This window comes from Triplophysa dalaica, chromosome 20, assembly GCF_015846415.1.
Source record: "Triplophysa dalaica isolate WHDGS20190420 chromosome 20, ASM1584641v1, whole genome shotgun sequence".
Taxonomy (NCBI): Eukaryota; Metazoa; Chordata; class Actinopteri; order Cypriniformes; family Nemacheilidae; genus Triplophysa; species Triplophysa dalaica.
Window position 1 is genome coordinate 14,768,880 of NC_079561.1, and position 12,477 is coordinate 14,781,356.

At 37.5% G+C, this 12,477-nt stretch overlaps 1 protein-coding gene across 14 annotated transcripts in view; it reads right to left on the bottom strand.

Moving 5' to 3' along the window:
• The window catches only part of iqsec1a (IQ motif and Sec7 domain ArfGEF 1a), a 108,937-nt gene that overhangs the window by 13,158 nt on the left and 83,302 nt on the right, over positions 1-12,477 (bottom strand). For 11 of the 14 annotated variants that reach the window (XM_056732458.1, XM_056732459.1, XM_056732466.1 and 8 more), the window contains 7 exons: positions 12,273-12,412; positions 11,764-11,793; positions 10,397-10,522; positions 5,620-5,719; positions 5,134-5,295; positions 4,143-4,322; positions 625-674 (listed from right to left, as the gene is read on the bottom strand). In XM_056732458.1, coding sequence (XP_056588436.1) covers positions 625-674; positions 4,143-4,322; positions 5,134-5,295; positions 5,620-5,719; positions 10,397-10,522; positions 11,764-11,793; positions 12,273-12,412 — 788 coding nt within the window. Of the gene's footprint in view, positions 1-624; positions 675-4,142; positions 4,323-4,922; positions 4,984-5,095; positions 5,296-5,619; positions 5,720-10,396; positions 10,523-11,763; positions 11,794-12,272; positions 12,413-12,477 lie in introns of those variants that run through there. The other 3 variants (XR_008904804.1, XR_008904805.1, XM_056732467.1) reach the window with 3 other exon arrangements.

Below are 12,477 nucleotides of genomic sequence, written 5' to 3' on the forward strand. Positions count from 1 at the left end.
AAGATGCTGTATAACTACTTCTACTTCAACCACGCTTGTTCCTTTGACAGATGATATATTGTTTGATTCCCAATGCCAGATATTTTGAATAGGTAATGAGCAACAACACTGCAAAAGATCCAAAGTTTCAAACCATCCTGTCAACCTCAACATTACAAAGTCTCATTTCAGTCAGCATGGCAATCATGGCATTGTTGAGCACGAGGCACATGAAACTTAAGCCGCTTCTTAATAATATACCGCTTCTCGCAATATACCAGGCATTGACCCAAGAACAAATTTTGGGTTTCAAACAGAGGAACTTCACCCTGTTTCTGTTGAGAGTGAGTAACATTACCATCACCGCCTTACAGACACAACTGACAGCAGCCAACGTCAGATGGGCGAGGTTAGAAAATAACATGCTTGTGTTTATTTCTTGACCACCTGCATTTGCAGACAAATCTCAGTTTGAGAAAACAAGGATTCCATGCACGCGTGTGAGCAGGCAGATGGGTTAGGTATTGATAAAGAATGAATCAACAAAAGGAATGCATCAGTTGACCTATGCAGCACAGACGTTGCAAAGAATTTGCATTGCATGTTATCAAATCCATTAGCTGACATCCACCGCCTCGAACTTACTTCCATATTGCTGTCTAGAGATCCTGCACTGGTGCGGCACCCGCGCTCGCCTGCCCGAGACATGCAGCAGCAAAGATTAGAGATGTACTTTACACTCGATGTAAACACATAGCACACAGTGACTTAATGGATACCATGGAGTACATCTTTCACTGTAAAAAAACATTCAGACCTCAAATAAACTTTTTTATGGCTGGTTGCGTTTATTTTTTTCAATTGGCTTGTTTGAGGTTCAATAAATGCATCACTTGAGACTACCTTCCAACAGGTTTTCTTAAATTAACAGAACTCTACTGAGTGCATCAAGTCACTAGAAAAGTCTGAGCTGTAGAGGTTCCAATTAAAGGGGTTACATGACACGGCTAAAACAAATATTTTGGTTGTTTTAGATGTAATGCAATGTGTATACACGATTTAGGTTCAAAATGCTGTATTTTCCACATACTGTCCATGTTTGTATCTTCTCTTTGCCCCGCCTCTCTGAAACGCTCTAAAAAGTGAGGTGTGCTATGATTGGCCAGTTAACCAGTGTCTTGTCCATATTGTATGTGTGAAGCGTTTGGTGTATATATATATATTTGGTATCATGTATATAACTTAAATTGATTTGCTAATAGTCAATATGCCTCATGTAGAGCTGCTTTGTAAAAATGAAAATTGTAAAAAGCCCTATATAAAAAAAAGTGAGTTTAGTAGTGATTGGTCGAACACTGAAAGTGTGTGACAGAAATGTGATGCCTCTTACCATATTAGGAACATTCAGCACAAAGTAATTGTGCTGATACATACGCCCACCTTTCTTGCATTTAGATTTGGGCGGTCTTTGTCAAATAATTCCACAAACTGACGTAGCTTTGTGGGGATGTGGTTACACGAGGCGTTTCAGGCAGGTCTGGGTGAGCATTCGCTTTCAGATAGATTTCGATCTTTTGAATCGACACTTAATTTTTTTCAATTTTACGTGTCTAATACATGCATTGGCAACTTATAACACACCAAAGACACATAAAAACAGGTATTCGTGCCATATGACCCCTTTAAGTCCATTAAGTTCTCGCTTGCTGTGTTTCCGACCTGTTTCATGCTTGCTGTGCTCAGAAACTTCCTACATTCACTGTTTCACGAGTTCACCTGCGTAGATAACAGTAAAGTTGATAGGGATAATGATAGAGCTTGGTAATGAAGGTTATGCGTATTTGGCGTGCTGTCCATGAAGCGGGCTCCGAGCTCGCCTGATCTATCCGAAGCCGAAACACTCTACCTTGGTACGGGCCAGTGCGCCGAGCTCGGAACCGGTCTGAGCCCAGAGCGCACCCTTCGGGGTTCGAGTGGGATATTGAGCTTGGGAGAGGAGCCGGGGTGGAGGAGGGATGCTAACTCTTAGGAGATCGAGCAGGTAAGATGGTTTCCCTATTTATTAGCGAGCTCGCTAGGGCTGATTGTGTATACGCTCTGATTGCTGATTATAGACCAGCCGGCTGATTATACGCTCCGGCTCCTCCCGAACATTGTTAATTAAACATCATTAAGAACTAAATAATTCCTAGCTCATTTATAAAGCGTGTACGCATGGATTTGATCGTTTGAGTGTGCATACGCGAAATTCCACAGGAATGTTCATATTTATAAAAGTGGTCTTTGACGTGGATAAAAAACACATCAGGGTCTGAGCAGACATGCACACTTTTGCTTGTCTAGTGCTTCTTGCCGTTCGTAAAGGATTTGGACGTTGACAGGTGCTTTTTATATATCAATGACATTAGTAAGACATTGTTTAAAGGCGGAGATCTGAAACTGCTCAGCTGCGCACAGTTTCAAGATAATTATCAATTTATAGATTTCTCATATGATAATTAGGAGTACAAACGTTTTCTGTGCGTACGTTTGCTATACATTTGATTTTAACAAATAAAGGAAATAAGTAAGCATTAAGATACGAGAGGCTGTGCTTTATTTTGAATAATGCTGCCTTCACGTACTCTCTGAAATTCAATAATTATATTCAATAAATAACAGAATCGTTAATTGAAGTGGTCAATTCATTGTTTTAATTAGAATAAAGCACAGCTGTCGTCCAATCAGCATCACGGACAGGAACAGTTTAAATTTAACTAATTGTTCATTTTTATTACAAATATTATATTGTATATAGTATAAAATAAATTTATTTAAAATATAAATAGTAATATTATTAGCTACAAGCCAGACGATACACAGGATGAAAGTAAACTTCGGGCCAGGCACGTGCGACTGTCATGATCCTGTCCTTCTTGTCAGGAGTTTTCTAGTCCTGTGGACAGGGTCGTGACAGTATCATGTCTTTTGTGCTTGTTGTGTTCTGTGTGGAGACACGTGGCCTTTGTTGTGACTTGGCGCCATTTGTTCTTCTGTCGCGTGTCTTGGCCCGTCCCCTTGTTTCCCGTATTCTCGCCCTTAATGTTTAATTCCCCTCACCTGCCCTGTGTGATTATTCCCTCGTTAGATTCCCCATTTAAGGGCCCTGTGTAATCTGTCCCGTGCCGGTTCACTTGCTATGTTTGCAGAGTTTTTCTCTGTTCCAGTCTTGTCTTGTCAAGTTTTCATGGACTTTATTCTTTACGTTTGGACTTCGTTTGTTTTCCCCCTCGTGGGAAGAATTTGTTTTGAGTTCATGTTTATTTACCATTTTCCCCCATCGTGGGTTTTGTGTTTATCAAAGTCTTTTTTTCTGGCTGCTGTCTGCATCTGGGTTCTTGCCTCCTGTCAGATTCATGACAGCATCCGATGAAATGTCTATTAAAGCCCCACTGCAATGCCTTGAAACACAGAGCATTATTTGATGTGTGGAGATGTAATCTCAACTGAAAAACGCAAAGAGCACGAGACATATTGAGTGGCTCCACCCTCTTTTTAAATTACCAATAGTGGTTTGTTTACATAGCACAGTCAGCCTGGCAAAGCTGCATTTAATAGCTTGATAGCCACAGTGGTGTAAAAAGTATATTACAAACATTAGGAAACATCAGTAATACCAGTGATGTGTCATTTTAAGCTTGTTATTTACGCTGATGAGTGACACTGGCGTTTGTCTTCTTCTTTTCTCATCAAGGCTGCGATGTCTGATCTCTTCGATTTAGACTTAACATAAAACAACACTCTTCCGATTCTAAAGCGGATTTGATTGGATGAGAACTTTGACAAGAGGCTGAAGTGTAGCGTGATGTCATGGAATTTCTAGATTTTTTGGACTGTCAGTTTTGAAGGGTTATATCTTCTAAATAGGAATTTGGTCAGTTTATTGACGTCCTTAAAGCTTATTTATTTATAATAAAAGGAAAAAAAACTACTAACCACTAAAACTCAAAACAGTAATTAATCTTTACAGTTGGCAAGAATATTCTTCATATTCTTCACAAGAATGTCCATCTACATAGTGAATCAAACAAAAATACAAAGCCTAAATTCAAAGGTGCTATGGCTGGACAGGAAGTCAGATCATTGTGTCTGTCAGCACCTTACGCTGGTATACAGTAACTTACCTGCTTCAGAGAGGTCACGCAGGGAGCTACTGAGCGTGCTCCGCTTTAGCCCCTCCCCCATGGCATAGGTGTCATCCAGACTAGTGCGGCTCATGGTCCCATTTCCTGCCTCTTTCTTCAAGCCAGACATGCTCTGAGACATGCTGGGTCTGACCAGCCCCTTTTGCTTTTCCAGTTCAGCTAAACATATTCAAACACACTCCGTCAACAAACATGCATAAAGCACAGATTGGCAAAAGACCAAATAAACAGATTTCCAAGCATATCTTAGTTTATCATGATCATTTTCAACACTGTGTTTCTTGAAATACAAATTAAATTGAGGCTTTTTAACTATAACACCGTGTCTACTCCGGATGCGGAGTAACACATGGCTTGTTCTTATGAGATTGTCGCACCACGGCGCATACAGTTTGGACAATTTTTTTATTATAATGGGTTCTAATGCATTCTATTGTCTTTTGTTTCGTCATATCAGGCCACGTCCGGTGTAGACATGATGTAAGATTAAAACCTTGTTGTCTTCGCTGCATCAATTTTGCTAGTTGTTAATAAATTTAAAGCCGTAAGTTATTGCCCTGCATGCATCAAACACAGAAATGGAAAGAAATGCTAAAGTTAGTCCAACACCTTATAAAAAGCTGGAAGGACAGTTTTCGGACTAAGACGCAAATGCAGTAAAGCAAAGATGAGGAAATTATTTATATTTCATTGAGATAAAAGACTTAATTTGTAAATTCTGAGGTGCCGGAACAAGGGGGCAAGTAACTATTTTCCTACTATGGTAGTCAATGGGGTCCAAGTACTGTTTGGTTGCAAGCATTCGTCCACATATCTTTCTCTGTGTTCATCAGAACAAAGACATTTTAACAAATTTGGAACAATTCAAAGGTGAGTAAAAAATCTCAGAATTTATATTTATGGGTGAACTATCCCATTAATTACAAACTTACACATTGAGCTCATGAAAATTGATGAAATAACTATTTACACTCTATCCGGTATTTCTCCATTTCCTGGACCTCAGCGATGGACTCTCGCAGGTCACTGGTGAATTTCTTGCGGTCCTGAGAGTTGGGAGCGTTGAAATTTATCAGGACTTTAATGTCAGCTCCTGGAATAGCTGAAGTGAGCCGGACACCATGTGGATAGACTGAGAAAATGAGAATACATAACTAGTTTGGGAACATGTATCAGGAAATGTTAGGAAACATTTACATCCTGGCAAACATTTACAATTACACAATATGTTTCCCTCCAGCATATTTATTTTATGTGGTTTATAACTGATTGGAAGAATACATGAAATGACATATAAAGACATTTATAAACTTTACAAACACAACTTGGAATGCGTCCAAATGACAAAACGGCTCTAGAATACATCATTTTTGAAAAATTATGGAATCAGTTATCATTTCAAATTGATTCAGAAAGATATGTTGCAGTAAACACATTAAGTGTTTATATTTCTTACATTGGTTTTCAAAGAGCATCACTTGCATCCCGTAAAGAGAGAAAGACTGTCTAAAACTGTAAGTCACTGAGTTTTTCTTCTTCTGGAAGATCTTGGTAACCTGTCAGAAATTATTTAAGATACAATGATCAAAAGGTGGCCACATCAACACATTAACAAAAAGATTTTGAAAAGCAGCTATATCAGCCAAAATATTTATTTTGTTCATTATTTACTCACCATCATGTTGTTCAAACCCATGATGCCTTTCCTTGATCTTTAGAACCAAAGTTCAGAGTTTAAAAAAGTGGTGTTTTGAGGTTACAATGGGAGTAAATGGAGATCCTCTTTTCAAGCTTATTAATGAATTATAAATGAACTCCACCAACTAATGCTGTATATTTTGAGTGTTCTAAAGATGGTTTTGGTGGAGAGTCTTTAAATAAAGTAAATTTTTGGGTGAACTATCCTTTAACCTCCATTATATACGTGCATTTTAAATAGTATTAACTTCTTATTTTTTCAAATATAGCAGTGTTTGTAAAAAATTACATTATTGACAGGGCATTATTTTTTTTAATGTGCGCTCATAATCTTTAATCAAAATCTGAAAATGTAATTCCGCTGTGAAAAAGCAACTGTTCACTGATGATTGAAATGGATTGAATTAAATAGGTCATATGTGCTTTTCTGTTTCTTTGGTGTGTTATAAGTTGTCCGTGCAACTTATAAAGCGAATGCTCACCCACACCTTCCTGAAATGCCCCATGTAACCACACCCCTACAAATCTAGGTCAGTTCGTGGTATGATTTGACTAAGACTGCCCACATGTAAATGCAAGTAAGGTGGGTGTACCTGTGAGTACTATTGGTTTGGAACCATGTTGTTCCAAATACCGTATGCTAAGAGGCGTTACAGGAAGGAGACAGAATGGCTTAACCAACTGTCTGCTTGCCGTCTCGCGTTACAGAATACACAAAATATACAACATGTAATAATCCCTTCTTACAAACAACATAAAATAGAGACTGTGTCTGTCCCCCGGATTAGCAAACATAAGATATTGCGTAAACCTCTTGAAAGTAATTTAATAAACGTTAAACAAATCAAACATGAACAAAATACAGATAATCAGCTGTTACGACTCGGATTGCTTAATATTAGATCTCTCTCAAATAAAGCACTTTTTGTTAACGATTTGATAACCGATCATAAAATAGACATGCTTTGTTTGACAGAAACATGGCTAAAGCCAGATGATTTTATTACTCTAAATGAATCCGTTCCCCATGATTATTACTATAAACACGAGCCTCGTCTAAAAGGTAGAGGGGGAGGTGTCGCTGCACTTTACAAGAATTCTTTTATTACCTCTCAGAAGTCTAATTTTAAGTACAGTTCTTTCGAAGTCATGGTACTTCACGTATCGACACCTAATACTAAGGACAAAACATTTTTAAAATTTATTCTAGCTATTGTATATAGGCCTCCAGGGCACCACACAGATTTTATTAAAGATTTTGGTGGGTTCTTATCAGAACTAGTACTGGCCGCAGATAGAGTCCTTGTCGTCGGTGACTTTAATATCCATGTAGACAATGATACAGATGCCTTGGGACTGGCTTTCAAAGACACTCTTAACTCCATGGGCGTTAGTCAACATGTGTCAGGACCCACTCACCTTCGTAATCATACTTTAGATTTAATACTTTCTTATGGTATAAATGTGGACGATGTTAAAATCGTTCAGCAGAGTGAAGATATTTCGGATCATTATCTGATATTATGTTTGCTTCAATGGCCTACGGCTGCAAATCAAACTCCTTGTTACAAATATGGTAGAACGATTACTTCAACTACCAAAGATGCGTTTCTCGATAATCTGCCTGAATTGTCTAAAATATCCAGCATGAGTAATAACGTTGACGATTTTGACACTACTATTGAAAATTTTAACTCTACTTTCTCGGAAATATTAGACACAGTTGCTCCTCTGCGTTTAAAAAAAATTAAAAATAGCAGCCCAACACCGTGGTATAATGAACACACTCAGACTCTAAAAAAAGCATCCCGTAAAATGGAGCGCAACTTTAAGAAAACGAATTTAGAGGTATTTCGTATAGCATGGAAGGATAGTACTCGAAATTACAGGAATGCAATAAAAACGTCTAGATCCGCCTACTTTTCAACACTAATAGAGGAAAACCATCACAACCCTAGGTTCTTATTTAACACCGTGGCTAAATTAACAAAAAATAAGTCGTCATCGACGTCAGATTCTGATTATCAGCATAACAGTGATGAATTTATGAACTACTTCACAAGTAAAATCCAAGATATAAGAGAAAAAATTATAACAATGCAACCTGTAGTGAAATCCGCTGAACAAACTAACTACAGCACCCCTAAGGAGAAATTGCAATTATTTTCTACAGTAGATCACGATGAACTGTCTAAAATCATTAAATCATCTAAATCATCAACATGCATGCTAGACCCTATACCTACAGAACTACTGAAAGAAATGCTCCCCGAAATTATAGATCCTCTTCTTAGTATTATTAACTCATCTCTGACATTAGGACATGTGCCTAAAGCATTTAAGGTGGCTGTTATAAGGCCTCTTTTAAAAAAACCCAAACTCGACCCTAAAGAACTAGGGAATTACAGGCCTATATCAAATTTACCTTTTATATCTAAAGTTCTGGAAAAAGTAGTTTCAACTCAATTATGCTCCTTCCTCCAAAGGAATGACATTAATGATGAATTCCAGTCTGGATTTCGAGCATGTCACAGTACAGAGACTGCTTTGATCAGAGTTACAAATGATCTGCTTTTAGCGTCTGACCGTGGCTGTATTTCGTTATTGGTGCTGCTAGACCTCAGTGCTGCATTTGACACCATTGACCACAGCATACTTCTACATAGACTCGAAAATTACGTCGGCATTAACGGAATAGCATTGAAATGGTTTAAGTCTTATTTATCCGACCGTTTTCAATTTGTAGCAATAAACAATGAGGTGTCCCGCAAATCACAAGTCCAGTACGGTGTACCACAGGGCTCAGTCTTGGGACCCCTGCTCTTCGCATTATACATGCTACCTCTAGGAGATATAATAAAGCGACACGGAATTAGCTTTCACTGTTATGCTGATGATACTCAACTTTATATTTCCTCGATGCCTCATGAAACCCAGCAGTTTCATCGAATAAAGGATTGCATAGTTGACTTAAAAATGTGGATGAGTAACAATTTTTTACTACTAAACTCGGACAAAACAGAAGTGTTACTTACTGGACCGAAAACTGCTATGCGTAACAACCAAGAATACTGCTTAACGATTGACGGATGCTCCATAAAATCCTCGTCATCAGCTAAGAATCTTGGCGTTGTATTTGACAGTACTCTCTCATTTGAAAGCCATGTCGCAAACACCTGTAAAATTGCATTTTTCCATCTTAAGAATATATCTAAATTACGTCATATGCTGTCACTGTCAGATGCAGAGAAATTAATTCATGCATTCATGACATCAAGACTAGATTACTGTAATGCACTTCTAGGTGGTTGCCCTGTGGGCCTATTACAAAAACTGCAACTGGTTCAAAACGCGGCAGCTCGAGTTCTTACACGTACAAAAAAGTATGAGCATATAACCCCGGTTCTGTCAACCTTGCACTGGTTACCTATAAAGCATCGCATTAACTTTAAGATCTTGCTTATTACCTATAAAGCCCTACATGGTCTAGCGCCGCAGTATTTGAATGAACTTCTATTGTATTACAGACCACCACGTACATTACGCTCTAAGGGGTCCTGTCAGTTGGTAATACCTAGAATTTCAAAATCAAGTGCAGGTGGTAGATCCTTTTCTTATCTAGCGCCTAAACTTTGGAATATTCTTCCCTGCACGGTCCGGGAGGCAGACACACTCTGTCAGTTTAAATCTAGACTAAAGACTCATCTTTTTAATCTTGCATACACTACACCTCCATAATATTAATCCTCAGAGGATTTAGGCTGCATTATTTAGATCAACCGGAACCAGGAACACATCCAACAACAAATGATGTACTTGTTGCATCAAAGAGTGCAGAACAGTACTCTACTCTCAGCCAGTCTTGTCTCTTTGTTCCAAGGTTACCGCAGGATGCAGTTCATGCCCAGACCTGATGGCAGAGCTGAGAATGGGAAGCGGTGACCTGACAAGTGCTAAGAGGATAGAGCTGGATAAAGGACGCGACAACTTTGTTTTTTTCTACAACATTTCAAATGCTATTAGATTGTTAATGATAATCTTTAATTTTTATATTTTTATTAAGCCTTGTTGTGCAAGCACTGATGAGCTTGTGCAGAGGCAGCAGCTTTTGCCATTCCGTCACACGCTTGCAGTATTCGACCAATCACTACGCACTGGTTAACTGGCCAATCATAGCACACCTTGCTTTTCAGAGCGATGAGCTTTTTTAAAAATCTGCGCGTTTCAGAGAGGCGGGGCAAAGAGGAGATACAAACATGCATGGTATGTGTAAAAAACAAAGTTTTTAACCTTAAATCATGTATACACATTTCATTACATCTAAAACAAACGATAATATTTGTTTTAGCCGTGTCATATGACCAGAGAATTTAAAGGCAATTATGACTTGAGCAAATGAGTGCCACTGAGTTAGTACTTCAGATAAGTCTCTGTTGAAGTGGTGCAGATCATAATACACATCATGTGAGGACATCACATGTAAATTAATGTTTGTTTGCTTGTTGCCAACACAAAGTGTGTTTGTAATCTCTCACCACTAGGAGGTCATTGAACAGGAAGATTTCCCGCTGGTGCTGTCCGAGTTTTTGCAGCCTGTTTGGATCTGGAACTTCAAAGAGTCTGCAGTAACACACCAACCTACGATGAGCCTGAGACAGCACCTGTTCCACACACCACGCATGTACAAACACACACGCACACAAACTCATGTTTTCAGACTGTGAAACAGCTGATGAAACAAACATCATAATATTTGAAAAGTTTATTTTGCAATGCATTAGATACAAAATATCAAACTGGGTTCAAAAGCCATTTCTGACATTTTCTCTCCAAAGAGGAACAATATATTTGGTTGACTATATTGTAAGCTTTTGTCGTGGAAGTTGGAAAGACAATGTGCAAGTTTCATTGATTTTAATGGAAGGAGCTGGAGACCGGCAAAAAAACAGTGTTGGTTAGTTAGTACAGTAATTAGTTACTGTAATTTAATTATTTTTCCCTTGATGAAAAGTAAAGTAAGGTATTACTTTTATATGACATAAAAAAATGATACGTCTAACCTTAAAACGAACGCTTTTATGTATCCTTCTTACATTTGTATACTTTGGTCAGTTAATAAGAATAATTTACCTACTCATTTTTTATTTAGTTAATAAGCAGTTTCATGTCTATCCTTGAATCAATTCTGAACAAGGTTGATAGGCTATAGAAAGTAATTATTTATTAATAAGTCTTTTTTTTTTTAAGTGACCCTGGACCACAAAACTAGTCATTAGTCACACAGGAATATTTGTAGCAATAACCAACAATACATTGTATGGGTCAAATTTATAGATTTTTCTTTTATGCCCAAAATCATTAGGATATTAAGAAAAGATAATGTTCCATGAAGACATTTTGTAAATTTCCTGCCGTGAATACGTTTATATCAATTCTTTATTTTGTGAGTCGATGCAGCAACATCTTGAACAAAAATGAAAAGAAACACGCCTACAAACATGGCTTCCCGTTCTGCCCGTTCTTTGGGAATTACACACTCAAGTTTGGTATCTATATAAAGCTTAGAATTTCAACTTTCAGGTTCATCTCCAAAACATCATTACGGCGTAAAAAACACAGAGAGCGTTAAACTTGTTTCTTATTAGCAACTGCCTACCAACCACTGATTAACAACTTTAAAGGCCATTTTATCAATATTTAGATTTTTTGTGCACTCTCAGATTCCAGAGTTTTAACTATCTTGGCCAAATATTGTCCTATCCTAAAACCTTCAATGGAAAGATTCCAGATGATATATAAATCTCCATTATCCTTGACAAGAGTGTGATGTAGAAGTATTTCTCCTGTGTAATAAATCAAATCAAAATTCACTGAAATATTATATTTTAAAAGTAAAACTTACACATCCAAGGCCATGGTGAAGCGATCCCATCTGTAAGTGGAGATAAGATATGTAAATGTTTAAATGTTACTTTTCATATGTTGACTTTGTGACTTTGGAAGATTAAAGAAATCTTGACAACAGATGGAATCAGTCAATAGTGGAAATGTAAAAGTCAAATTGCTGGTAACACTTGCAATAAGGTTCTCTTGCCTATTATTTAATAAATTATCTAACAATAATGAGCAATTTGCGTATAATGAACAATACAGTATATACAGCATTTATTTATCTAATGTCAGTTAATATCTCTGTTCAGTTATGTTAACAAATGTTAACAGAAACAGTGTTTAATTTCAAATATGTATTTGTTAATGTTGAAATTATCATGAACTATAGGATCACTTAATTTTAACTAACATTTACAATTATTTAACTAACATTTACAAATGGATCCTTATTGTAAAGTTACCCAAAATCAATGAGAGAACCATTATGAGAAAAATAGCGTGTGACTATATTGAACTTACTGTCTTCTTGCTCACAATGAGTTTCTCCACCTTCTGCACCTGAGACACATGGTCCTCATTGGTCTTAAGCTCTTTCTTTTGGATGCGTTCATAAATCCCAACCAGCATTTCACGAGGGATGTCCTCTCCATCATCAACACCTGTAATACACCCGTGACATTTCGTTTCATTTCCAGGATACTTTATGTCTCATTATTTTAAATAT